This window comes from Nematostella vectensis, chromosome 4 (assembly GCF_932526225.1).
Source record: "Nematostella vectensis chromosome 4, jaNemVect1.1, whole genome shotgun sequence".
NCBI classification, from domain to species: Eukaryota; Metazoa; Cnidaria; class Anthozoa; order Actiniaria; family Edwardsiidae; genus Nematostella; species Nematostella vectensis.
This window is the reverse complement of record NC_064037.1, coordinates 1,464,978-1,489,146: the sequence shown is the minus strand read 5'-3', so window position 1 is coordinate 1,489,146 and position 24,169 is coordinate 1,464,978. Positions and strand designations below refer to the sequence as shown.

The following is a 24,169-nucleotide window of genomic DNA, read 5'->3' as shown; positions in this document are numbered from 1 at the left end:
TGGTCTCGAGAATGAATTAACGATTATCCTTAAATGTTATTTGACCACTGAATTAATGATAGTCATTAATTCATTGTCATGCGCAAGGCGCGGATGCTTAGGTGTTGTTGATCACATGGTTGACTACTCAAGCATTGAAGCAAGCGAGGATGACTGGTAAGCGAGGTCAAAACCTTTTGAAATACTTGTCTTAAAACGATTTGTTTTGTCAATTGTTCATTGAGCGTGAAATTTTTATTCAAATATTTGATCTCTCGTTTTGACAAACTTCGATTTCGTAGTTCAAATGCGGGAAAAGTATAAAGAAATCCGGATCGATAAGTACGATGATCTATCACGTGTGGACTGCTTCGATCGTTCAACGTGATCCGAAATATTTCTGAAATAAGCTTACAAAAGCAATGGAGCATATATTAGCTACCATGCGATAATACGCTCGTCCATGGTCCCCATACAGCTGCTTTAGTTCAAGAAGAAAGGTTCCCAAGTCAAAGTTGCACGTCTAAACCATCCCTGTTACATTATCTTCGGCTGCTAAACTGTTATAGACAAGTTGGCTTAAATATGCGTACCAAATGTACTAATATGTTATTATAAACCAAATATATATTCCGAATACCATGCTTTCTATCAGCGCTATTTTAAAATTCAGGATAAATTGCAGGAGTGATATTAGACATCTATTTAGATACTTCATCCATCCTTATGCAGGACTCCCGGATATTGTGATATTATCAGATAGTTTCTAATCAGATGCTATTAGATATCCATTTAAAGATACCCTCAAGATACCCTCCTCCTCTATGCGGGACCCCGAACTCGATATTAAATATAATTATCCTCATTTTTACTAAGAGATTACATTGCCAGCAATAGTTTACACAGAATATATAAAAATATAGATTTTTTTAGTGATATGTTATGAAATTCTGTTTATGGTAATGTTATGCTTACTTTACAGGCCATGCAAACTTTACAGGCCATGCAAAACAAACCTTTAATATATTGTAACACATTTTATTACTTTTTTATTAAAAGACAAACCACAAACACCAAACAAGAAGATAGTACCACGGCTTAAGGTATGACATACAGTGTTTGACTCAATAAGAAAGTCTCATCTTTTTTATAATTTATCATGTTTATAATACTGTATTAATAGTTACTGCTAGTCTTCTATGCATCATGTTTGTGAAATTAATTACGCTAAAGATTGAAAATTGCTGCTCTTTTTTCTCCAGGTATGCGCATAGAGTGATGGGATAGCCTCTATTGTAACATGGAAAGCAGACATTGTCCTGAGCATTATCTGCTTTACATGTCACAATGGTGGCCATTGTATTGAAGCGGATTGTCTCCAATTTATTCTGTGTGCATACCTGGATAAAAAAGAGCTTTGTTATTAGTTGTATGATAATTTATTTTATTAAAATTTCTGTTTTTATTACCATAGGCCTGTCCAGAATGTGGTACAAATTGTCCTACTGCATGTCGCAGCTGCAAAAATGAAAACTGCTCATACATTTTTGCAAAGAAGGTCAAGTCGAACCATGATGCTATTGAAAAGAAAGGGACAACCAACCCAACCAATCAAAAAGACATGATGTATTATAGGGTGTGTGATATTAACAATTACAATAACATTTTTCATCTATTATATACCAAGTGTCAAAGTTCACGTTTTCTAGTATCTAATTTTGGTAGAGGGTGCATCACCTGAACTTGAAGAAATTTGACGGTTTTCCCAGGCAACAATGATGGCAACAGTTACAATTTAAGTTCTGTGAATTAAACTAAACCGGAAGTCACACAACTTTTGCATTCATTCATGTCAATATTTACAAATGGTTTACATAGAGTTTGCTTTTTATTCCCTCACATTTTGCATTCACATTGTGACACTTTCTATGATAATAAAGCTTTCATTGACTGGAACCTTGGGAAAGCATTGTTTTGTGTTAAAATAGGACAACAAAACCTGCTGTTTCCCTCAGTCCCAGTCAATAAAGTGTTAATTAATAGGTTTTCTTAAAGGTGCCAGCTCAACCACACTGCGCACCATGTGCAGATAAACGTGTGTATGCAGAACCACCATATCGCATTTGGAACCTCTGTGTGTGAGCAAAAGAAGGGTAAGGTGCCAGCTCAACCACACTGTGCACCATGTGCAGAAAAACACATGCATGCAGAACCACCATATCGCATTTGGAACCTCTGTGTGTGAGCAAAAGAAGGGTGGACAATTATCCAGTGTTTCCCAGTATGTTGTTATTTTGATACTTTCAAGGTGTGGTGCACATTGGGTGAGTTGATCCCTCTAAACATAAATAGTAAAAATGCCAAAAATATTTTACATAAGAGATATTGAATTCTCCCCTTGGGTTGCAACACCTTTTCAAAAATCTCTGAAGACGGAATCGTTTTGTGTGGTATCTGGTAGAGCATGACTGTTCCCTTCAGATGCCTCTCACACCTAAGTTTAGGTGTAAGGTTGAATGCAATTTTCACCATTGCATGCCTCTGAATGGTGAGTGTGCCTAATTTTAAGCCATAATTTAGCCCAAGATTTATGTCTGCAAGAATGGTCAAGGATTACATAATTAATAAGTTATCATTTTGCATGACACAATAATAGCAATTAAGCGAATACATGCAGACATGCACACTCAGCAGTCTTCAGATTATGTAATCAGTTTATTATGTTGCAGCTAAATGTAGTCTAATAATGTATCCTTAGACTATTGCACTGTCAGCTTAAATTTAAGTTCTGTCCCCTCAAGTCACATTCTTGGAGCATGTTTCAAATTTCATACTCTGGCCTCACAGCATTGCATATTTATTTGATTCTAGGCAGACGTCCTGCATCAGAAACACCAAAATGACATTGTCATTTTGACATTTAAAAAACATGGTCTGGGCACAACAGTAGAGTGCTATGGCACAGAAGGTGCCGGTGCAGCCTTTGTTGGGCACGAGGGAGAGAAGCCTGCCCATGAACTTGGGAAAATGGTTAAGAAAATGTTTGAGACGTTTATGGAAGGTGAGACTAAGGACTGGGAGACCACAAAACATGGAACCCCTGGTCCATGTACCACCTCCTTGGACCACCCCTAAAACTGCCTAAAAGCTGAGACAAAATGAATTTGTGTGAATAAATCTGGCACATTAGAGACCCTAAATGTCTGATACAGTCCAATATTTAATATAACAGCAGTCTATGTGCCTCTACCGCCATCTTGGAACATTATCCACTAACCATTCCTAATGAAGGGTATAAGAGGAATATATGTTGTAGGGGTGTAAAGAATGTCCCCACCCCAACCCATTCTCCCATATCCTTTATAAAGAGTTTGCTATTTGTTTTTCTCTTCTCACTTCAAACTTTTTTCATTTCTTACATAATTGATCTTGACACAATATCAAAATTTGTGTCCGCTCCACTATTTTATCAAAGCATTATTTCCATTTTCAAGTTTTAGTTGCATTATTGAATTTACAGTAACAAAAATGTTTGGGTAATTTTTAATGATGGCCGAAGTTGTTGAAAAAGGTTGTTTAAGCTTTGTTTTTTGTGTTTTATCATTGTCATTATTATTGTTATTCACACAACTGGCTTTCAAAATGCTATAAAAAATTAGTCACAAATATGACTGAAAATGTTGAGGAAAATGATCAGTTGTACAAGTGATCCATAAAAGTCCAATATCAAACCATGTTTTATGATACCACCCGATGTTTTTCTTATTTCAAGTGGCTCACGGGTAATTTTCCAGAATTGCTTACTGTTTCCAAACTTGTGTGCTATCTGCTTGTTTTTGACCTTGTATGATGTTCAACGCTTGCAATCATAATTTAATTTTATAGAGCCATCATTAAATTAAAATATTACAGCAAGTACCCTGCTGGTTTCTTTCTCTCAGCCACTACTCGCAGGGTATTTTCATATGGATATCTTATAGGCAAACCGCTGTATTTCGGTTAATATGCTACCCTCGGTAATTAAAGATTATTGTATTGTATTGTTGTTGCATTTACATTTTTCTCATTAACATATCATCGGTTTGGATATTTTTAAAAAGACATCTATATGCAGTCTAATAAAATGTAATGATGGCTTCATAAAATTAACTTTTACTAAGGTTGAACATAAAATCGGCAGGTATCCACCCAGTGTTTTGAAACAGTTGCAGGTCACCTTAAGCACAGAAAAGAAAAGGAAGAAGGAAAAGAAAAGGAAAAGTAGATACATCAAAACTCTAATGCAGTAGTGTATTTATTTGCAGAATACAGGAAGAAAAACAGGGTACCTGATCCAGAACCACCACAACCCTTCAGTTTTCAAGATGGTGCAACAGGTGGACCAATGCTAGCCGCACCTTCAACAGCTATGCCACATGCTGCTGCTGCCACTCCATCTAGCACAACACAAGTGCCACCAGCACCTACAACATCTGGGCAACAGCCACCAGCACCTACAACAGCTACGCCACAGCCAACAGCACCTACAACAGCTACGCCACAGCCAACAGCACCTACAACAGCTACGCCACAGCCAACAGCACCTACAACAGCTACGCCACAGCCAACAGCACCTACAACAGCTACGCCACAGCCACCAGCACCTACAACAGCTACGCCACAGCCAACAGCACCTACAACAGCTACGCCACAGCCAACAGCACCTACAACAGCTACGCCACAGCCACCAGCACCTACAAAAGCTGGGCAACAGCCAACAGCACCTACAACAGCTACGCCACAGCCACCAGCACCTACAACAGCTACGCCACAGCCACCAGCACCTACAACAGCTGTGCCTCAGGCTACTGCTACTCTTTGTAGCACAACAAAATCTACTTTGTCAGCATCAGCATCCCCACCGCCCTTCACTGTCACATCTAAAACAGGTATTCTTTGCAGGCACAACCGAAATAAAACAATATAGATCTCCTACTTGAAGATTAAAGAACAAAACAATATACAGTATAGAGCTAATAACACAGACAATCCATAGAATAATAGCATAGAGTGGTTTTCATCTACCTGTGATACAAAGTTTGACAGGAGCAATAGTGTTAGTTGTAATGTTCTGATACTGTATTTGACTAGGGCTATACTTCGGTTTATTCCGACATGATGAAAAGAGCGATCTGATAATATACTCTTATGTGTACATTGTACCACTACCACGAGCAAATTTTGATACTTGCACGTTTTTAGAATTCTCTTTGCACATACCCTGGGTACCAGAGGCTCCGAGCTTCAAGGCGGCGACGATTGCTTTGATCAACTCGTCGTACTTTGCACGGGGATGTGGAGGTTGATTTGGGTGCAGCGGCTAAATTTTGAACTTGATGAGATGCTTTTAAATCAAAGAAATGGCACTAATTAACGTGACTCAGCTGCACGCCTATGCAGCATGCAACTATAACTCAATGCAGCTACGGCACGCTAAGCAGTACATTGCGCGAAAAGTTGACATTTGTCGAGTGCATTTTTTTCTGTAAGGGGGATAGTCATTTTGTTAAATATTTGACACCGGTAGCCTCCTCCAACCTGTTTTGCAAAGATATCTATTCAGTTCTATATTTTATTTATTTTTTGCAGATACGGTAATGTATAAAAAGGATGATATCTGGTTGGCTGCTGGGATTTTGATGCCACATTTAACTACCCTCCATGGCCATGAAATCCCCCCGAACCATGTGTGTGTTCAGCTCACATCAGTCAAGGATAACGTGGAAGCCCCTCTTGTTTTAGGGAATAGCGTGGAGAACAGATATTTGCAAAAGGGGATGTTCTTTGCTCTACCAAAGGATTCCTTGTGTAAAGCAGTAATGGTAGGCCTGAACAGGTTAGCTTTACAGAAATTGTGTTGATGCACTAAACGTTTCTCCAGCAAATCATGGTGCCCCTGTAAGTTATGACTTTGTTGGGTTTTATTTGGCTGTATATCAAATAAACCTCCATACATTACCTGGCTATTTGCGCACTTACTCTCAAATGATGCTTTGCAAGTTTAGGAGCTACATCGGCCATCATCCACGTGTTGCTGGAGAAACGTTTGCTAAAACAGGTGTTAGATTTACCACTTGGCTTAAATTGCACCCTAGTTCCCAAAGTTGTGTGAGGAACTTAACGATTTCCGCATAAAAAAAGTTTTATAGCAGTTTTCCCCTAACCTTTTGCGCAAAAACTGGCTATAAAATCATCTTGAGAAGGAAATCGAGAATTATATCCAGATAGACATATTTATTTCGCACTTCTAGCAATGTTCATATAGTATATCGTTATGTATTTGAGGGAGCAGGCCCCCTGGAATAACTATTCAGCTAACGGAGCCAGGGCGCTCAAAGTTGGTGTTTCATCTTCATATTTTTTAAATATTTATTCATCGGTGACTAGGGTGCAATTTAAACAAAGTGATAAAATCAAAACGTTTACCGCCAAGAAATCCCGAATCGGACTCCATACCTCTGTTTTTCATTAAAAAAATATATATATATGAAAAATAATTAGAAATTGATGCACAAATTTACACATCCGCGTAATTGTATCTATAAAGATTGTTGTGGAAACCACTCTATATCTACATTTTTAAATTAGCCACGTACTCTCTGATTGTCCCTTAGTAAGGTGATTATTTATGATTCTGAGACAGCTTAGATACAAGATATATTTTTACAAAAATGTAATAAATTCATTATATAAATTTATTTTATTTTGTACAGGTAGGGGCTTTTACATCAGTTACAGTTATTACATTTTGATGTCGCTGTCAATTTTTTCACTTATCAAAGTGATTATTTTCTGAATATTTAACAGCAGAGATTCAAGATGCATATATCATATATTTTTATAAAAATCAAATTATTTAAATTTCCGAAATAATTACTGCTGTTTTCTCAATTCTGTGAACTCTCACATGTAGCACTGAGGCTTAGTGACGTAAGGCAGGAGGTGGGTTTAACATTGTAAATCATTAGCGAGAATTCGCAGAATCATGGAAACTGCAGTAAATTATCAATTTTTTTAAGCTTTACTTATGGAAGAACACTTTTTATGAACTTATTTTTGCAAATGCGCGAGTCCCTTTCCCTTTTATATCATTTATACACCTGCCTGTTTTAGACTTCTTCTCTCTTGCATTTGAAAAGTGGAACAAACTTTCTGCATTTTAACAAAGAGCTCTCAGAACAAAAATGGTGACCATTTGCCAACTTCAACTCAAATTATTTGTACCTAGGGTTTGAGCACCAATCTATGGAGTGCAAAATATTTATATTGCCATTAAACTAAAAAAACGTTTCTGTGATTTCATGTATTGGGATGACAAAGGCAGCGAAGTATTACATTGCCGCGGTGCAATTTTGACCATGAACCACCATTCTCCAAAATGAAAAGTGTTCTCCTTTTTTAAAAAAAATTGTAATGGTTTTTATTATTTTTACAGAGAGAGATATCTATATTGAAGAGTTATTTTTATAAAACTATTTATAAATATGTCATAAAATTCACAGAACACATTATTAAAATAGTACTTTATTACAATTTTATTTACAAATTCCTTCAAATATCTAGTTTTGTTGACATTAAATAAAAAGTAAAAACAAACATTTGTTCAATTGCTGAATCAAACACAAATCACAGTATCCAACTTTGCGACTCTATTATTCATGTTCAAATTGATTTTAATTATACCATAAAGGACTATAAGCTACTTCCTCGTTGTTCCTTAACGTTTCCTAGTGCGAATCAAATGTTTCCGTTGGTACAATCATTTATTCCCTAATACGTTTATACCATGTTCAAACAGTAAGGAAGCCCCGTTTCAATGGATGTTTGTTCTCGTTGACTCCAGAACTATTTCAATGATCTTGTGATAAATAGGTTAATCAAATGTTGGGTGATATTTGCAATTTTATTTCGGAATAACTCAAATCCCGGCACCCAGAATTGGAAATTGATTAGTAGGTGCAATAAGAAATTGATACGTAGTCACCTAACGGTAAGGGGGGCTCCCACAAAAAAAAGGCGTTACTTCATACTGCACATTGTTTTAATAAAATATTTAAAAAAATAAAATTTTTGCTATCTGCAATTAGAAGTATTTTGCTTTCTTTAATTTTAATTATTTAAAAATAAAGTCCCACGCCTACCTTGCTATCTCTTAGGGGTCAATTTTATTTTTCTTATCGAGCACCCCCGTCATTTTTTGTCATTTTGAGTCCTCCCCCTCCCCGGGCATATAACAAAATGACCGTATAACAAAAAGGCCGTAGCGTCGTGCACACTAGATATAACAGCGTTTTATCGCAAACGTAAAAGTGAGAGAAAATGCACAGGAATTTTGTAACATGTTAATATCGCTTTATTTATGTATTTTCGTGCGCTCATTTTAGTAAATTTTAGCTTTCGATTGAATTTTGTTAGTGTGGCGCCGTACTTTGTCGCTAGTGTGCACTAGACTTAAATAAGATATAAAATAAATAAAATATTAAACTGTGATGATGACACCTCGCTTTTGTAAACCCATACCATATCAGGCCCCACTGTTTCATTTTGCATTGGTTGCACTATTTGAGTTAATCTTATTATATGCAAAGCGGTTTAAAGGGGCTATGTCACGCTTAGTAAAGCACAATTTAAACAAAGTTATAAAATCAAAACGGTTTTTCTACAAACCTAGATGGATATTCCCAACGAACAAACGGTTCCTGGTCTTGTTAAGCTTGGGCTAAATTACGCTATAACCGTGACGTAGCCTCTTTAAAAATGCTTCAATCTTTCTCGGGCACGGTATTCCTCGTTGCACCTTCTACAGAAGAAGAAGTCCAGGCAAGCATGTGTTGAGCTATTTCCCATGTTAAGGCACCTCTTGCACTCACTGATGTACTTGGGAGAACATCTCTCACGGCAAAATACATAGAAGGATTTCTCTAGAACTGGACAGCAGCATTTTCCTCGTTCCTTGGCACCACAAGCACGGCATTTTTCTATCATTTCCACATCGGGGTAAGGGTACATGAAAACATCTCTTTTGAAGTAGCCAGATAAAATCTTCCGCATACTGTAGATATCTCTTAGAGTCTCATAAGGGAGCTCACCAAACGAGATTCTTCTTATGGGAGATACATTGTATGACCTTAAAATGCCTCCCCTTTCCATGAAATGCAAGAAGAAGTCCAATTTCATTCTATTTCCCTTATGAACTAAAAACCGTACATAGTCCTCTTCAATATCCTCAAAGCGAACTTCTTTCTCATCTGCCTCCTCCTCATCAAACAGCCTTCTCACAAACGTACTACCCTCTTCAGTTTTTTTATACGTATCTACTTTCTCAGCTACCGCTTCCTCGTCGAACAGTTTCATCACGAACCTGTCCTCTTCAGTTTTCTTATACATATCTTCCTTCTCAGCCATCTCCTCATCCTCCACCATCTCTCTCTCAAAACTGTCCCCTCCAGCTTTCCCATTCATCTCATCCTCTTCAACCATCTCCTCGTCCATCTCCTTGTCCATCTCTTCTTCCTCAAGCATATCACTTACTTTCACCTTATCGTTTTCATTTCTCTCCCCTGACTCTTTTCCCTCTGTTTCATCCCCCTCCTCACCAAACTCTAGTTTCTTTTCATGGCACTCTTGTTTCTCCTTTTTTTCAACCTTTGTTTCATCCTTTTTTCCAGTTTGATGTCTGTATTTGCGCAGAGACAGGTTATGTTTATTTTTCAAATGGTGACGCAGTTGCAAAAACTGTTCTCCACAAAGAAGACACATTTCCATTTTTCTGCTACCATCTTGATCATCTTGGTTTCTGTGACTCAAATTGTCATTTTCAGCTCTTGAAACACCTCTGTGTAAACTTGAGAGGTGATTGTCTAGCCTCTTGAAGAATTTTCCCCTCTTTGGGCAGGTAGCAATAAAACATCTTCCACTTTTGCCCTGTGGAAAAATTTCGTTTCGTTAACAAAGGAAACCTTGAAAACTATAATCTAGCTAAAAATAAATGTCAGTTGATGCAGTTTGTGTAAATTTACCATTGGCCGAAAATTTTTGGAGCATTTGTGAGTTTTGTAGCTTATAGCCTGAAAAGTTAAAAGGTGTTTATTATAAAAAGGTTTCACTGTATCTACTTTTCACTGGCTTGTTTACACTTCAATACAAACATTTCTGTATTACATTTTTATTTGATACTGATAAGATACCATATGGCATCCTGGAAAAAAAGATTGGGCAGTAGCAACCGAACTCCCCCTGACTCTTATAACCACCCTGGAAATTATGAATTGCCACCACCCACCCTGGATTTCCAGCCAATTTCTTTCTAACCACCTGGAATTTACCCACCCTGGACTGTTACATTTTAGGAGAACTACATTGGAATTTTGCATCTGCTGTAGGGTACCCACCCTGGATTTCTATCCTGCTCTATTTGATGTAGTCAGCCTCTGTCTGACACAATGGAAATCCCTTAATGGATTTTTTTTTCAATTTATATCACCACCCTGGATTTCATGTTTACCCATCCTGGTACTTTAAATAACAGAAAAACCACACCATGGATCTGTTAGACCCTACTAGACCATGTTCAAGAAAAGTTGGCCAACTAGAAAAAACATTTGGTAACTCAAAATTTATTTGAGAAATCTGTAAATACATTTTATTTATTCAACTTCCACCACTGGTGCAGAAGGTACAACAGAGCTAGGGTCCAAATCAAGTACCCCCTTGAGTGTATTGTTAGCAAGCATTGCAAGCACTGTCACTGGGGGTGGTCACTGCCAGAGGGTTTATTGCGTCCTAAGTGGTTCTTTTACGTCCCTTCGGTCCAGGTTAGTGTAGTGCAGCTCGAAGAGACGGGACCTCCGGTTTAGTGTCCTTATCCGAACACGGGAGAATAACTTCAACTCACTAGTGACACAAATTCGAAGCAAGGCAGGAACTCAGAGAAAATCCCCAGTTTGACCAGGATTTGAACCTGGGCCACAGCGGTGAGAGCACACTAGGCCAATCATGCCTCCATTGTTCACCAGTGTACACAAACTTGAATGTTCATGTTTTGATTGTGACAAAGTGTAAATATATGAAAATAAATAAAAATAATGATGCTTTTGTAAATAAAGAAAATTATAAGCAGTAGCTTTTAGGACATGCATGCAGTGTGCACAAACCTTAGACGTTAATTTCTGTTGGCCTAAATGAGGCATAATGCACTAGTCAGTGTAAACCAGTCGAGTCCTCGCATATTCCCCTGCGTGTTGGGGGTGGCATTGACTGGTGCATAATACATTGATTTGTATGGTATGTAAATGAGTAACCTTACAATTCAGGCAAGCTCACTGACTGGTTGTAAACAAACATTTAAAAAATAGCACATTTATACATATATCGACCGTTAAATTGATATAAGTAAATAAGTATAAGCTTAAATAGCCGAGACAGTCATTGAACTTTTTATACATCGTGTGTAATCGAACAGACAGTGATTATCTGGACTGCATCTGAAAGCACAATCTTTACTTACAACTTGACCACAAGTGTGCAGTTATATCGAATTCACTCACCTTGGAAGGGAAATTCCCTCGGTTTCTTCTACGATTCATAACAACACCAACCACTTTTGACACTTTCTAGCCAAATTTATGCACATGCGCGCATGCGCGATGGTTATGCAATCTGACAAACCCCCGGATGATGAACATATGTCACATCGTGTCATGCACCAGAGTGCGGCAAAGTATCGCAGGTGTGGCAAATACACTTTTTTTTTTATAAAAACCTTTTTTATTAGGCTCGATTTCCAGCTCGTTTCTGTGAGCCCGAAGTACATGCCTAGCGACGGCTGGAAATCAAGCCTACTTTTTTAAAAGAACGTCCAGCATGAGATTTTACCGAATTTTAAGAACATGCCTAGGCTCAGATAGCAGAATTTCTTTTAGTCCTGATGCGTTTTAAAATGCAGAATCAAATTGTGCTCATAACTAAGTCAGTGCCGATTAATTTTTTTTTTATTATCAAGTTTTTAGTCAAAGCGGGGTCTTATTTGAATGCTGCTAGTCAAAACACCCATATTCTAGTGTGCAATAATTAAATCGATCCCGTTTTCGCTTTTTCAAGTTTTTTAGTCAAAGCGGGGTCTTATTTGAATGCTGCTAGTCAAAACACCCATATTCTAATGTGCAATAACTAAGTCGGTCCCGTTTTCACTTTTTTGATTTTTCATGTTTTTTAGGCAAAGCGGGGTCTATTTTGAATGCTGCTAGTCAAAACATCCATATTCTAGTGTGCAATAAAGAAGTCGGTCCAGTTTTCGCTTTTTCAAGTTTTTTAGTCAAAGCGGGGTCTTATTTGAATGCTGCTAGTCAAAACACCCATATTCTAATGTGCAATAACTAAGTCGGTCCCGTTTTCACTTTTTTGATTTTTCATGTTTTTTAGGCAAAGCGGGGTCTATTTTGAATGCTGCTAGTCAAAACACCAATATTCGAGTGTGAAATAACTAAGTCGGTCCCGTTTTCACTTTTTTGATTTTTCATGTTTTTTAGGCAAAGCGGGGTCTATTTTGGATGCTGCTAGTCAAAACACCAATATTCGAGTGTGAAATAACTAAGTCGGTCCCGTTTTCACTTTTTTTATTTTTCAAGTTTTTTAGTCAAAGCGGGTCTATTTTGGATGCTGCTAGTTAAAACACCCATATTCTAGTGTGCAATAACTAAGTCGGTCCCGTTTTCACTTTTTTGATTTTTCATGTTTTTTAGGCAAAGCGGGGTCTATTTTGGATGCTGCTAGTCAAAACACCCACAATGTTTTCTGACACTCATCTGAAACCACAATCTGCTTTACTTTAAATTAACACAATATATACATGCGGCTAATACAAAGTTTATTAGGCTGCTTCATAAGTAGTCACAAGTAGTCCATTGTTGATATTCCGCAGTCTCACAAAATTTTTCAATACTCTAATGTACGCCTTGTTTCAACTATGATAACTAAAATATTACTATAATTTAAAGCTAATATAAGGCCTTGGAATAAAGATATATACTATTTTTCTATACTACCATGAAATTTTTTCGAAACGTTTAAAACGTTTTCGCGCATAGGGATGTCATTTTGGCAAGTACGCACGGGTACGCAGGTTTACCATTGTCAAAAGAATACTGAGCTCCGTTCGCTGATAACTATTAAATATTATTAATCGACAATAACGCGATAAAGGAGAATTTGACCATTCCATTAAAACAAATCATAATCCACCTATCGAGGAGCCCAAAGTTGCTCTACCACAATCTGTCGTGTGAATCCTGTGAAAATTCGAGAATAATCTTTGGAAATCTAGGGTCACAATTAAATACCCTTATGGAAATCCATTGTGAAATTTGAATATCCCTGTAAAATTGCAGGAAGAAAAATGAAAGATAGAGCAGAAATCTCCTCGGTAGGTGGGCTGCAAATTTTAAATGGAACCGTTCATGCAAATTCTACGAAAACCAAATTTCCAAAGGAGTTTGGGGAAAAGCCCTCCTCCTGCCAAACTGTCGAGCACAGTTCAGGAATGGCGCTGGCATGTGCTGCTGTTACTACTGCTCCTTTGTTGGGACCGTGACTGTGGGTGTCAATGTGGATAACCAGGTCATCACATGCATGAAACAGAGAAGACTTCTCGTCAGCAATCAGGCAAGCATTGAATCCTCCACGCGAAAAGGCTCGCTTCAACTGATAAGTCACTGTTGATGGTTCGTGCAAGTCGGCTAATCGAACTGGCAGAGGCTGTCCGACATCGCTACTTATCCACGAAACTGCGATATTGGCGGCTTCCTGAATGGACAGAAAACGGGATGGAAGGCTTTGCCTGAATAAGTCGTAGATCCTGTTGCCCAGCTCGATGCAACCACACAGGCGTCCCAGGAAGGTTTCAGATAACGATTTATTGACGTCGGGCGGTAAGAGAAGTCCTTCTTGAAGGGCATAACCTAAACATAGCGCAATGACACTACAAGCATTACTGCCATTACGCCCGTTGAAGGTTCCCTGACTGAGTGTTGGTGGAAGACTCCATCTCCACACTGACACAGTGAGTGCATCAGGAGAAACAGATGGCGTTGGCCCGTTATGAAGAGAACTAAGCGCTTCAAGCACTACACGTGTCGAACAAGCAGAAGACTCAGGCTCAACAGTATCGTCGCCATCGTCTGGCTGATCTTCGTCATCTTCATCCTCTCTTACATCAACTTCAGACATCAACAAGAACTGTCGGAATTCTTCCAAGTCGGTTGATAGTATCTGGGCAAAGGCACCGGTTCCTGCAGTAAGCTGCCTCATAGCAAACGCAATACCGTTCATAACTAGCGCAAGTTTGGCTGAGATGGTGTGCGTAGCTGCAGACAAGTACCGGCATCCCTGCGAAAACACGTACAAGAATCATACGTCAACGTCACGGCGTAAATTACAACCGTACTTCTATTCTCGTGGTCTCTAACGCTTCCTTACTTTTAAGCAATTTTTGGGTAACTTTCGCTTTAATTTCTAGACCAGGAGGGATTCGTTTATCATTGGCAGAATACTTCTCGGGAAAAAAATAAATGGGCACTACAGAAAAAAAAAAAAAATTTTAAATTCTGAAAATTGACAACAAGATTATCGTAGGCGTGCAGTTAAGTCGCGCTAATTCATGTAGTTTTTGCCTTAAAGCGTCTACTCAAACCCAAAATTTAGCCTCTGCACCAAAACCAACATCCCATTCAACGAGAATTCCAAAAATGCCCCTCGTCCCCATGCAAGCAAAATCCCAAGCTCGAATTCCAAGCTACCCTACCACTAAATTCTAGCAGTCGCGATCTTTCCAACAGAATTATAAAAACTGCAATAAGATACTGTACTCGCACGACGCTTTTGGTTAACAAGAAAATGCAGAGATTGAGCTTGCATTTACTTAGCAGTTTCACTACATACCTTATCATCATGCGAGAGCGACGATTCCCCACCTTAAAAAAAAAGCAAGGGCAATAGGTTAATGTTCTCGTTAACAAATGTTCTCGAACAATATCGCGCATTTTATTGGCTTTCTTTGTTGGGATCGCATCATCAGAAGGCCAGGATCCAGAAGCAGCTATAACAGGTATGGCCGACGCAATATTCAAGCAGAAATACCTTAAAACTTCGAACAAAACAACAAATTGTTTTACCCGTAGGTTTTAGGTACCTGCATTCATGAGGTCCTGTAAGCGCGTCTGTTCCTCTCTCAGCGACGGAAGTTTGACGTCTTTGTAGAACTTAAGGAACGAAACCATCTCTCTCTTAAGAAGGACCAGCTCCTCTCCAAAGCGTTCAGCTTCCATCACTTTATTGACAAGACGTCGCTTTGTGCGTAGTGAAACTAAAGATTAAGAAAACCAATATAGTAACTTCCTCTTATCTCCAAGCCTTCAATGACTACCAGCTATCAATGCACGCGCTCTTCTTCGTACAAAATGCCCAAGCAATGCCCACAACAACACTTTACCGTCAAATTTCCCACCTATAACCAACACGCAATGCGCACTGTGCATTGAAGCTGAAACCGTCTATTGGATTCGAATATCATGTTCGTAATTCACTACTTAAGTGCTCAATTTTATATTTTTTAATATCATGATAGTGCCCCTACATATGATAAGTATCAGCAACGTCACAATGAGCACGCAATATTATATAAATAAAATGGGACATGCGACATTACCGCAATCTTGACATTCTGTTTGGCTCCACGCGAATAGCCCTTCCTCCACATCATCCTCTTTGACGATGCTGGATGGGTTGATGGCATTATGCCGGTCAACCGCTGTCTTTAGGGTCTGTTTCCAAGACGTCACTTTCGTACGCAATTTCTTCCGTTGCTTCGAAGTATCTAGGGAATTCAATTTAAGAAAGTTTTTACAAATAACGTAGTTACATGTAATAAACAAAAACAAAATTATCCGCAAGCCTTGAAAAAATTGTTGTCAATGGCCAAAATACGCAAAAGTGTTAGGTTCGACGAAAAAATAAAATGTGACAAACGTTAGATAGAGTTGCAAACAAATAATTTAACAAGGTCCAAGGTCGCCACGGCTCATGTCAAGTGACGCAAACTTTTCTATAGTGTTTTATCTTTTCGCAAATAAACGACAGATAACTTACAAAAAAAAATTATTTTACCTACCAGTAAGCTTGCCCATATTGTAAACGGCCTGAGCTATGGAGAAGTGCATTTGCTCCATTTGCTTTCTCAAATATAGAACAGCGTTCTCCTCTAACATGCCCTTTTCTGCTGAAAGGGTCACTCCTCCAGAACAATCCTTCGCCTTCTCGCCATATATTTCTTTTGACACGCTCAGCAATGCCTTTTCGTAGTCAGTTTTTGGCTCCTTTCCCATGATCTGAACGAGGTACCTCCTTTCAGCGTCTGTTATCTTTGATTTTCTCGATTGTAACGAACACTGTTCCACTGTAAAAGTAAATAAATAAAACAGCTAAACTAAGAAAGCATTGCACAATATTTAGCATTCTAATGCGGGTCATTAGATTCTAATGTACCGAGTCAAAAAAGAATGCATTTTCGTGCAATATGCACGGTTTGATCTACTAGTACTATAAAATACCTTTAGCAACTCTCAGAATTTCCTCTTTCCACTCCTTTGCACAATCGCGGCCGAAATTTATCTCTATGAATTCCTTGTCAATCTCTGCATTTAAAGTGGTCAACTGCTTTTCAACCTAAAACCAATGAGCAACAGTTCACACAATTCCGATTTAGTCCCTTTCCTTTCACTTCAACGCTAGCTGTTCATAACTTACCCGCTTATATTTGCGAGCCAGATAAGATGGCATGCCAACTATTTTCCTCCTGTTCCACTCCAAAGCATGCTCTGTCAGTAATTCTTCTCGCCCTGATAAAAAAGTCCAACAATGATTACATTTTTTTGTTCTTTCAAAATGTTTGTTCCTTTTTTTGAAAGATTTTCTGTACGTAAAATTGAGCTTTTGTCAACCGGGAAACATAACAACTATGTGACAAAACGTGTAAAGGTAAGCGTATAAAGATCAATATAAAACTCAAACCTTCTGGAAGCATATGCTTGGTAGTGGAGCCAAGTCTTGAAAAGTGGCTATTCACTTGTTCTGTTTCCTCTCCAGTAGTGGCAGCAGCACCAGTTTGCCAACGCCCGCCCCATATGGCCTTTAGATACAAAACAGAACTAGATGTAACTAGTTCACAGCACGGCACAGCAGGGCATGCTGAACATACAAAACCGACAAATTGAATTTGGTGTTAAAACAGTTGGATTTTGTAGAAAATTTGGTCCAACAAATCAGAGCCCAAAACAATTTCATTGGTACAATGTAGGAGCATGTCCTGCTTTCTGTCTTTGCACTGTAAAAATGCTATTATTTTTCATGGCTGCTGGTGATCAAGTTCTTGATTCCTGCATTTTGTTTGAAAGTCCATCAACTTTAAAAATGGAGCAGAACATAACGAAGAGAAACTGTAATAAAACATACCTGACAATGCCATGCATGAGCTTTTGCGTGCATAACGGATAATGCAGGTTTCATCTTTTTAGAAGCTTCATTTTCATTTCTTCGGAGCCAAGGCCAATACAGGCAAACCACATCGTACCATAAGAATTTGACCCCCTTAGGTATAAAATGATTTAGCTGCAGGTAATGGGCATATCCATAAATCTCGCCATACATCATATTAATGGCATTCTGCGCAAGTCCGTGCCTGCATGCTGCGATTTCTAGTCCTGTTTCAGAAAGATTTTTCTTCTTTTTCAGGTTGTTGCCTGCAGCTCTCCAGTTGGACTCGCCACACATGCTACCTCCACCTATATCCTATTAAGTGAAAGATTGACAAAAATAAAAATAAAAATAGACTCACAGTCTAAAAATGATAAACTTAAAATAAGATGCATCCTCATCATCTAACTACCGATATATCAGTACAAGAATATGATCATGAATTATATATTATAATAATTATATTAATTTCAAGTTCAATGGATAAAAATTTGGGGGTGATATTTTGAGTGCTACAATTGCCAGACCATTGCCTTCCAGGCATGGGTAAGCAAGATTTCACCGACATTGGATGACTTGCCCAAAGTTAAAAAAAAATTGAATCTTGCCTGGTATAGTTAATGTGGGCTCTAATGCTTATATTGTAGGATGGGTGATTTTGAAATGAACATACTCGACCAATGAAGCTCATTGAATGACTGAATGAATCATTTGTCATTTTTTAGCCTGGCATTCTGCTGATTGCCTTATGGTTCTCTTCTCGCTATCTCATGTTATGAGGCAATGGCACAAAAACATGTGCTGTGCATTATAATAATAAAAAAACAGGTTGCGCCTGAAGCATCAGAAGCGAAGCAAACAATACAAATTCAGAATGCAATATGTTCAGTTTCTAGATGCAAGTCTCTCACTGCTTAGGAACGGCACATGTTTGTTGGTCCAGCTACAACTCAATATACAGGTTCATATAATCAGTATCATAGTATACACATTTATAGCATGGCATCTTGCAGCATTTAGTGATTAAATTTCCCCTCAAGCCATAGGATAATTTATAAAAGTCTACAAATCATCCCTCAGCTTGCAGGGAAATTATCGTGTGCTACATGTAAGTGCTAAGCCAGACAATTAATATTGAGTAATTTTAATTCTGACCATCCAAACAATGTAATTTGATTCATTGTGTGTAAATTTCTACACCAAAAATACCTTGTGTTTGGCACCGTGATAAATGTTCTTTATGTGTTCATCAACCTTATTATTAGACGCAATAAAGGCTTCTCCATAGTAGCATTCTTTCTTTCGGCTATAAAATAAAAATAGGAGATCAATTCAGGATTCACGCTACCAGCATTATAGTGTAACTATCTAGGTAACTATCTAGGTACACAAAACTGCTGTGCAATTGTGTAAAGACGCCTTGTCTTACAAGATTTTTTCATGCTCCCAATGATGTTTTAAACATGGCACAGTAAATTATATTTTATCAAGGTGTTTTTTTTTCCAGTACACTTGCCTTCCAGCAGACTTAAACCTATAAAGCTTCATATTTCCATCTACATGGACAGAATGCTGATCATCTGAACAAGCAGGGCACTGCATCCAGTCCATATGGCAAATGCTGTTTATCTCGAACTGTAAGTATTTCCACTCCTGGAATGATGTTCTGAAGGTGGATGCATTTATGGTGGGGATCTAAAATAAGAAATTGAACATTGCTACTACTAATATCAGCTTCAGGGATTGTCCTAGAGGGAAGGGGGATATTCCTCCACACTCAGTTATAGTGGTCCATGTATTTAAGACAGATTGTTTTACAACATCATGCAATTTCATCAACAAGCAGCCAAAAATCTTGTCACTCAAGGGAAAGAACACTATTACTCTAATTTTAGTGCATTTTGAAAATTAATTATTTTTTCTGAAAAGCTACCATAAATCTTTAGAATGGGATACATGAAATCATTAAGTAACTTGGCCACACTTGCTTGAAGATATTTACGACATTTAAAATATATTAGGTATTTTTATATATTTTGATAATTTTATTATAGTTTTTTTTTATAATATCCTTTTTAGATTTGCTGTACTTTATTATATAGATATATTTTATGCCCTTTTCTTTTTTATACCTTGCAGATGTAGAGCTACTCTGTAGAAATACTGCAATAAACCTTTATTATGATTATAATTATAACTATCACTATCACTTTCACTATCATTATCATTATTATTAAACACTAAAACAATCTGTCTTTAAAATCTGCCACACAGTGTTTTTTGGGGGGTTTGCCGGAGAAAAATATGGCCTAGAACTTTAGAAGTATTGTACTATTTTGGGGTGTCATAAAGTAAGGTCCTGATCAGTGAAAACAAATCCCCGCTTGAGATTCCTTTGTTTTTTATCCCTGAGACCGCTGTGGGGTGGACTGTTTATCAAAAAAAAAGAAGTTCCTACTGTATAATCATAAAATGCAGTTGGTCCATTACTATGGCAAGTGCTGGGTAGGAGTGTTAAGGCATATAAAAGTTGTTGGAGGTCAAAATCACAAATAGAGGAATGAATAGATGACCAGGGATTCCTTTTGATATTTTGTCTAAACAAGATCACCTGATATTTTAAACAAGAACACCTACAGTTTGAACATCCTTCATACATTATGTTCCTCAGAAACTTATCAAAATCTTGAAATTTTTCATCACTAATATAAATGACTGACAATTGGGCTTATGATGTGCATTCAACTTACTCTTCCATATAACTGGGAGTGCAACTCTAAGGACTTCAGGAAAGCATGTTCAGAAATGCCAGGAATCTGTTTTTGCAGGATTTCCCAGTAGGACAAAAGTCTTTGGTCAAATCCATAGGTCACACTGGTCACACTTCCTGGCCAATACCCCAGCTGTATCAATACTAAGGGATGTGATGTTGAAAACAGCTCATTGCAGCCATTGCATTTGAAACTGCGATGCAGTAAGTCATACCTCCCTAAACACAACAACAACAATAACAACATCAACAATGGCCTCTGACTGTAGAAAGCATGTTAATTTTATCTACAATTATATGTACGTACAGCTGAAACTATTGTTTCATGACCACCACTTTTCAAACTCTTGAAGAACTTTGGGAAATAGGTTTTCGCCAATCAAAAGTTAAGAAGGTTAAAGGCTAAAATGTTCTGCTAAAATATTAAACACAGTGATTCAAATCACTCAAAGTCACTCAAACATTGTTACTTTGGTTTGGTTTTACAAAGCAAGATCCAAAGATTGAAGGAAATTGATTAAAGGAAACCTATTTCACAATTTAGAGCTGGAGAACATTCAAATGATTCAACGGGTTTTTTTTGTTCAAATGTAAAGTATGTCAATGATTGAGACCTTTAAGGGATGGGCCTTTAAAAAGCAAATTGTTAAAGCTATGTGTACATACCATTTAAGTTAACCACTATAAGATGAGTGCCAGGAAGGGGTGCACTTGGGTCACAGATGCCTCGACAACCAGGGCAGTGGATAGGGGAGTTTGGTGGCAAAGCTTGTACTGTTTCCAGACAAAGAATGTTTTTATGATCAGATAAAATGTTATATTTGATGGGGCTATATCCAGAGAATTTTTCTCTATATTGAGGGAGATTTGCAGTTTTGGTCAATACACAAGGTATATACCCAATCTAACTGGATCTACCCCTGGAGTTTGGCATAGAAAAAAGAAACTTGACTAGCCAGTGCTCATTGCATGGTTAGCTCACTAGGTAAGGTACATGTACATAGCACAAAACTTAATTACAGATTAAATTTATTTAAAAAAAAACTTGGCAGGGACTTCCAGACTGGTACTGATCTTACAAAAAAGTTAAACTTGTAACTGCTGATGGTGGCTGAATGACAAACTGGTAATTGTGATGGGAGCTAGGCCTAGCGGCATAATTATAGTATTAACAATGAAATGTGTGTGATAGAAATACTTACTGACATCTATCCACTCTCCAAGAGCACTTTTTGAGACATAATTTGGCAGTGCTTCATAGTGACCATCTATTAAGATGTCACGGTCATGAAATGGAGCATCTGCATGTCTTTCCTGGTCACATGGGCCACATAATAGCCCCTCTTTGCACATCAAACAGCGTATCGACACTTTGTTTACTGTGCAGACCTGACATATGTCACTCTCTGGTGGGCTAAACCTTGCAGAGAGGGCAGCTGCAAAGAGAGATGGTCTTGCCTCTGCCCAGCTTTCATGTAGCTGCTCCTGTCTGTCTGTCCAGCATTGCTTTGGCTTTTTGTTTTTGCTGCACCATTCCTCAACAATATCTTTAATAGCCTTGAGATCAAGTCTTGTAACACCTAAGGATGTGACAGAATATTGTAAATCTATCAATCACTGTTATCCACGAAACATGCAAGAAACTTATACATGATATCACATCATGCAAAACTAGTCTCAATAGCAAATGATTATTATTGGGGATCATACAGTATGACAAGTTTCAGAGACCGTGGATCATACTTTTAAGTCATGGTAAGAATGACAAAAGTTCAAAAGTGCAGTTCAAGTAACAACTGGAAACTTTCGTGACAAAAACTTCTATGTTAATATTTTACGTATTTTATCAAACATGAAAATAAATTTCAAAATTCGTGAATCACTATGGGATATATACAAGGAAGCAACACATGCAATTTGACATCACAAGCACCTGTGAACTTTCAAGCTTCTAAAAGAATTTGTTTTGGTTGTTATCACAGATGATGACTTATATCGATAGCCTTTAAGAGTGTCAAAATAAATGCAATAGCTTTCCAATTTTTCTATTGAAAAATTGTTTTTGCTTTTTACCAAAAAATCCCTTGATTTTCTGGTGGATTTTGTATTAATATGGGCCCTGCGTTTGTACCTTCTTCAGCGATGTTGTCTTCATGGTGTACCTCATTTTCATAATATCCACCTAAATGTGAAAACAGAATTATTTGAATGAGACAGAAGTTTTTAGTCTGCTGGTGACAATGGTGATTGCATAGGCATTACGTGTACAGTAGACAGGGTGGTGAAGAGTATTTTCGTGATTTGTGATTGGCCACATAAAGCGGGATGCCAAGCATTTGTTAGTCCACTGACCCTGCCAGCTTTAAGTGCTTCAGAGCATGCACGTATTGGTGCCATTCAAGGATTGTTTGAGTGCTTGCAGCCATGGAGAATAGATTCTACAGAAGACTTTGTGAGACTTGATCTTTGTTTCATTATAGCGCTTTAATTATGTAAATAATACTTGAAAATGTGTTATAAAACGCTATAATAGTTCTACAGAAGTTCCGTGGCTACCGCCACTTCATCATTAATATTCTAGCGCTTTATATCACCTATATATTTCAAGTGGTGATCCTCTATTCAACTAGCCTGCTGACGGGAAATATTCAACTTGAAATAGCTTTTCAAGTAAACCTCCAGCCCAACTTGTTTCAAAAATCAGCACAGTAGATACTATTAGGGGGAAATAACATATTGGCAGTAGTAATGTTTTACAGGAACAACAAATAGACAAGATAAAAAAGTGTTTAGACTGAACACTCACACATTCATCTTGACAACAAACCTTCGCCAGAGACGTCAAACTCGGGGTTCAGCCTCTTTTCTTTAGATTTTTTCTGACCTTTATACGTCCCTTTGTTATTTCTGAGTCCCGTGGCTGGATCGGTAGAAAATAAAAATCGAACCGGTTTCCTCTTTCGCTTTGATTTTACTTCTTGCCGGTCAAGCAAGTCTCTGCCTTCTTTGAGAAGTTCTTCTACGGATTTCTTTCTTTTACCTACAAAAAAATAGACGAGGAGGTAAAAAAAAAATAGCCAAAAACTCCCATCGTTTACACATCTCCAAAAGAGCCTTTGATGATGGTCAGTAAAAGCTTAAACAGCGCTGAACTGCGTCCCACTTACCACGAGATTTGGGCGCCATATTGGATGTGATACCTAGACGCTGCGTCGAACGCTTTATAATTCACTTGTCCATGCGCATGACAATGAATTAATGACTATCATTAATTCAGTGGTCAAATAACATTTAAGGATAATCGTTAATTCATTCTCGAGACCATGCTGCCCCAGAAGTCACTTGAAGAGGCAAGTACCTGTATCTTTTTCCCAAAATGTCACCAAAACTCGCTATTTTAATTATATCACCGCTATCTATCGGTAAACATCCATACAAATATGGAGATATCTTTTTCTACAAATGAAATACTAACCGTATTATTCGGGATAATGCCTCGAGACGTGGGGATCCTGCAAGTCCCTGATTACACGACCACCAAGCGACCACCAAGCGCAAACAGATCTCGACTACGGACGGAGGTCAGAATTTGCGCTGCTCTATATTGGTCGTTATTCATGCGTGAATTGCGAGAACTCCTTTCTCGTCTTAACGAAGCTCCACAAGGTCTCTACTACCGCCGATCACACCACCACACGTGGGCCGTCATTCGATCCCAAAACAGACGGACTCGAAACGATGCGGGGAGGTGTTAGTCACTGTTTGCGAGTGGTCTGGGCCGGGTAATCAAATGTCTCGATAAACATATTTATCCGTGGATAAGCGCTAACCTGCTTTCGAAGAACCTGGCCCTGGTTC

The 24,169-nt window shown here is 38.1% G+C and overlaps 4 protein-coding genes across 6 annotated transcripts in view; 1 reads left to right on the top strand and 3 right to left on the bottom strand.

Moving 5' to 3' along the window:
- The window catches only part of LOC116616154, a 42,547-nt gene extending 18,490 nt beyond the window's left edge, over positions 1-24,057 (bottom strand). Inside the window, exon 1 of the mRNA XM_048726018.1 lies at positions 23,787-24,057. The gene's annotated coding sequence lies outside the window, so the exon portion shown is untranslated. The remainder of the gene's footprint in view (positions 1-23,786) is intronic.
- LOC125561749 (proteoglycan 4-like) lies at positions 116-7,614 on the top strand. 2 transcript variants are annotated; one of them, XM_048726024.1, is made up of 6 exons: positions 116-156; positions 1,039-1,082; positions 1,454-1,615; positions 2,851-3,040; positions 4,284-4,907; positions 5,608-7,614. In XM_048726024.1, exons 1-6 carry the CDS (start codon positions 150-152, stop codon positions 5,877-5,879), a joined length of 1,299 nt encoding a protein of 432 aa, XP_048581981.1. In that variant the 5' UTR covers positions 116-149; the 3' UTR covers positions 5,880-7,614. The 2 variants fall into 2 exon arrangements, with proteins under 2 accessions (XP_048581981.1, XP_048581980.1); XM_048726023.1 differs by lacking the exon at positions 116-156 and adding an exon at positions 293-577.
- LOC125561750 lies at positions 7,525-11,654 on the bottom strand. Its single transcript, XM_048726026.1, has 2 exons — positions 11,565-11,654; positions 7,525-9,942 (listed from the first exon to the last, which is right to left on the bottom strand). Exons 1-2 carry the CDS (start codon positions 11,601-11,603, stop codon positions 8,770-8,772), a joined length of 1,212 nt encoding a protein of 403 aa, XP_048581983.1. The 5' UTR covers positions 11,604-11,654; the 3' UTR covers positions 7,525-8,769.
- On the bottom strand, positions 12,867-23,640 carry LOC125556771. 2 transcript variants are annotated; one of them, XM_048726020.1, is made up of 17 exons: positions 23,479-23,640; positions 23,139-23,351; positions 22,443-22,493; positions 21,514-21,891; positions 20,978-21,085; positions 20,292-20,530; positions 19,058-19,236; positions 18,751-18,847; positions 17,521-17,856; positions 17,080-17,197; positions 16,816-16,907; positions 16,620-16,734; positions 16,181-16,465; positions 15,719-15,886; positions 15,203-15,376; positions 14,953-14,984; positions 12,867-14,400 (listed from the first exon to the last, which is right to left on the bottom strand). In XM_048726020.1, the coding sequence occupies exons 1-17, from the start codon at positions 23,495-23,497 to the stop codon at positions 13,471-13,473; spliced, it is 3,534 nt and encodes a 1,177-aa protein (XP_048581977.1). In that variant the 5' UTR covers positions 23,498-23,640; the 3' UTR covers positions 12,867-13,470. The 2 variants fall into 2 exon arrangements, with proteins under 2 accessions (XP_048581977.1, XP_048581978.1); XM_048726021.1 differs by lacking the exon at positions 23,479-23,640 and having other exon boundaries at positions 23,118-23,282.
- Positions 24,058-24,169: the final 112 nt, after the last annotated feature.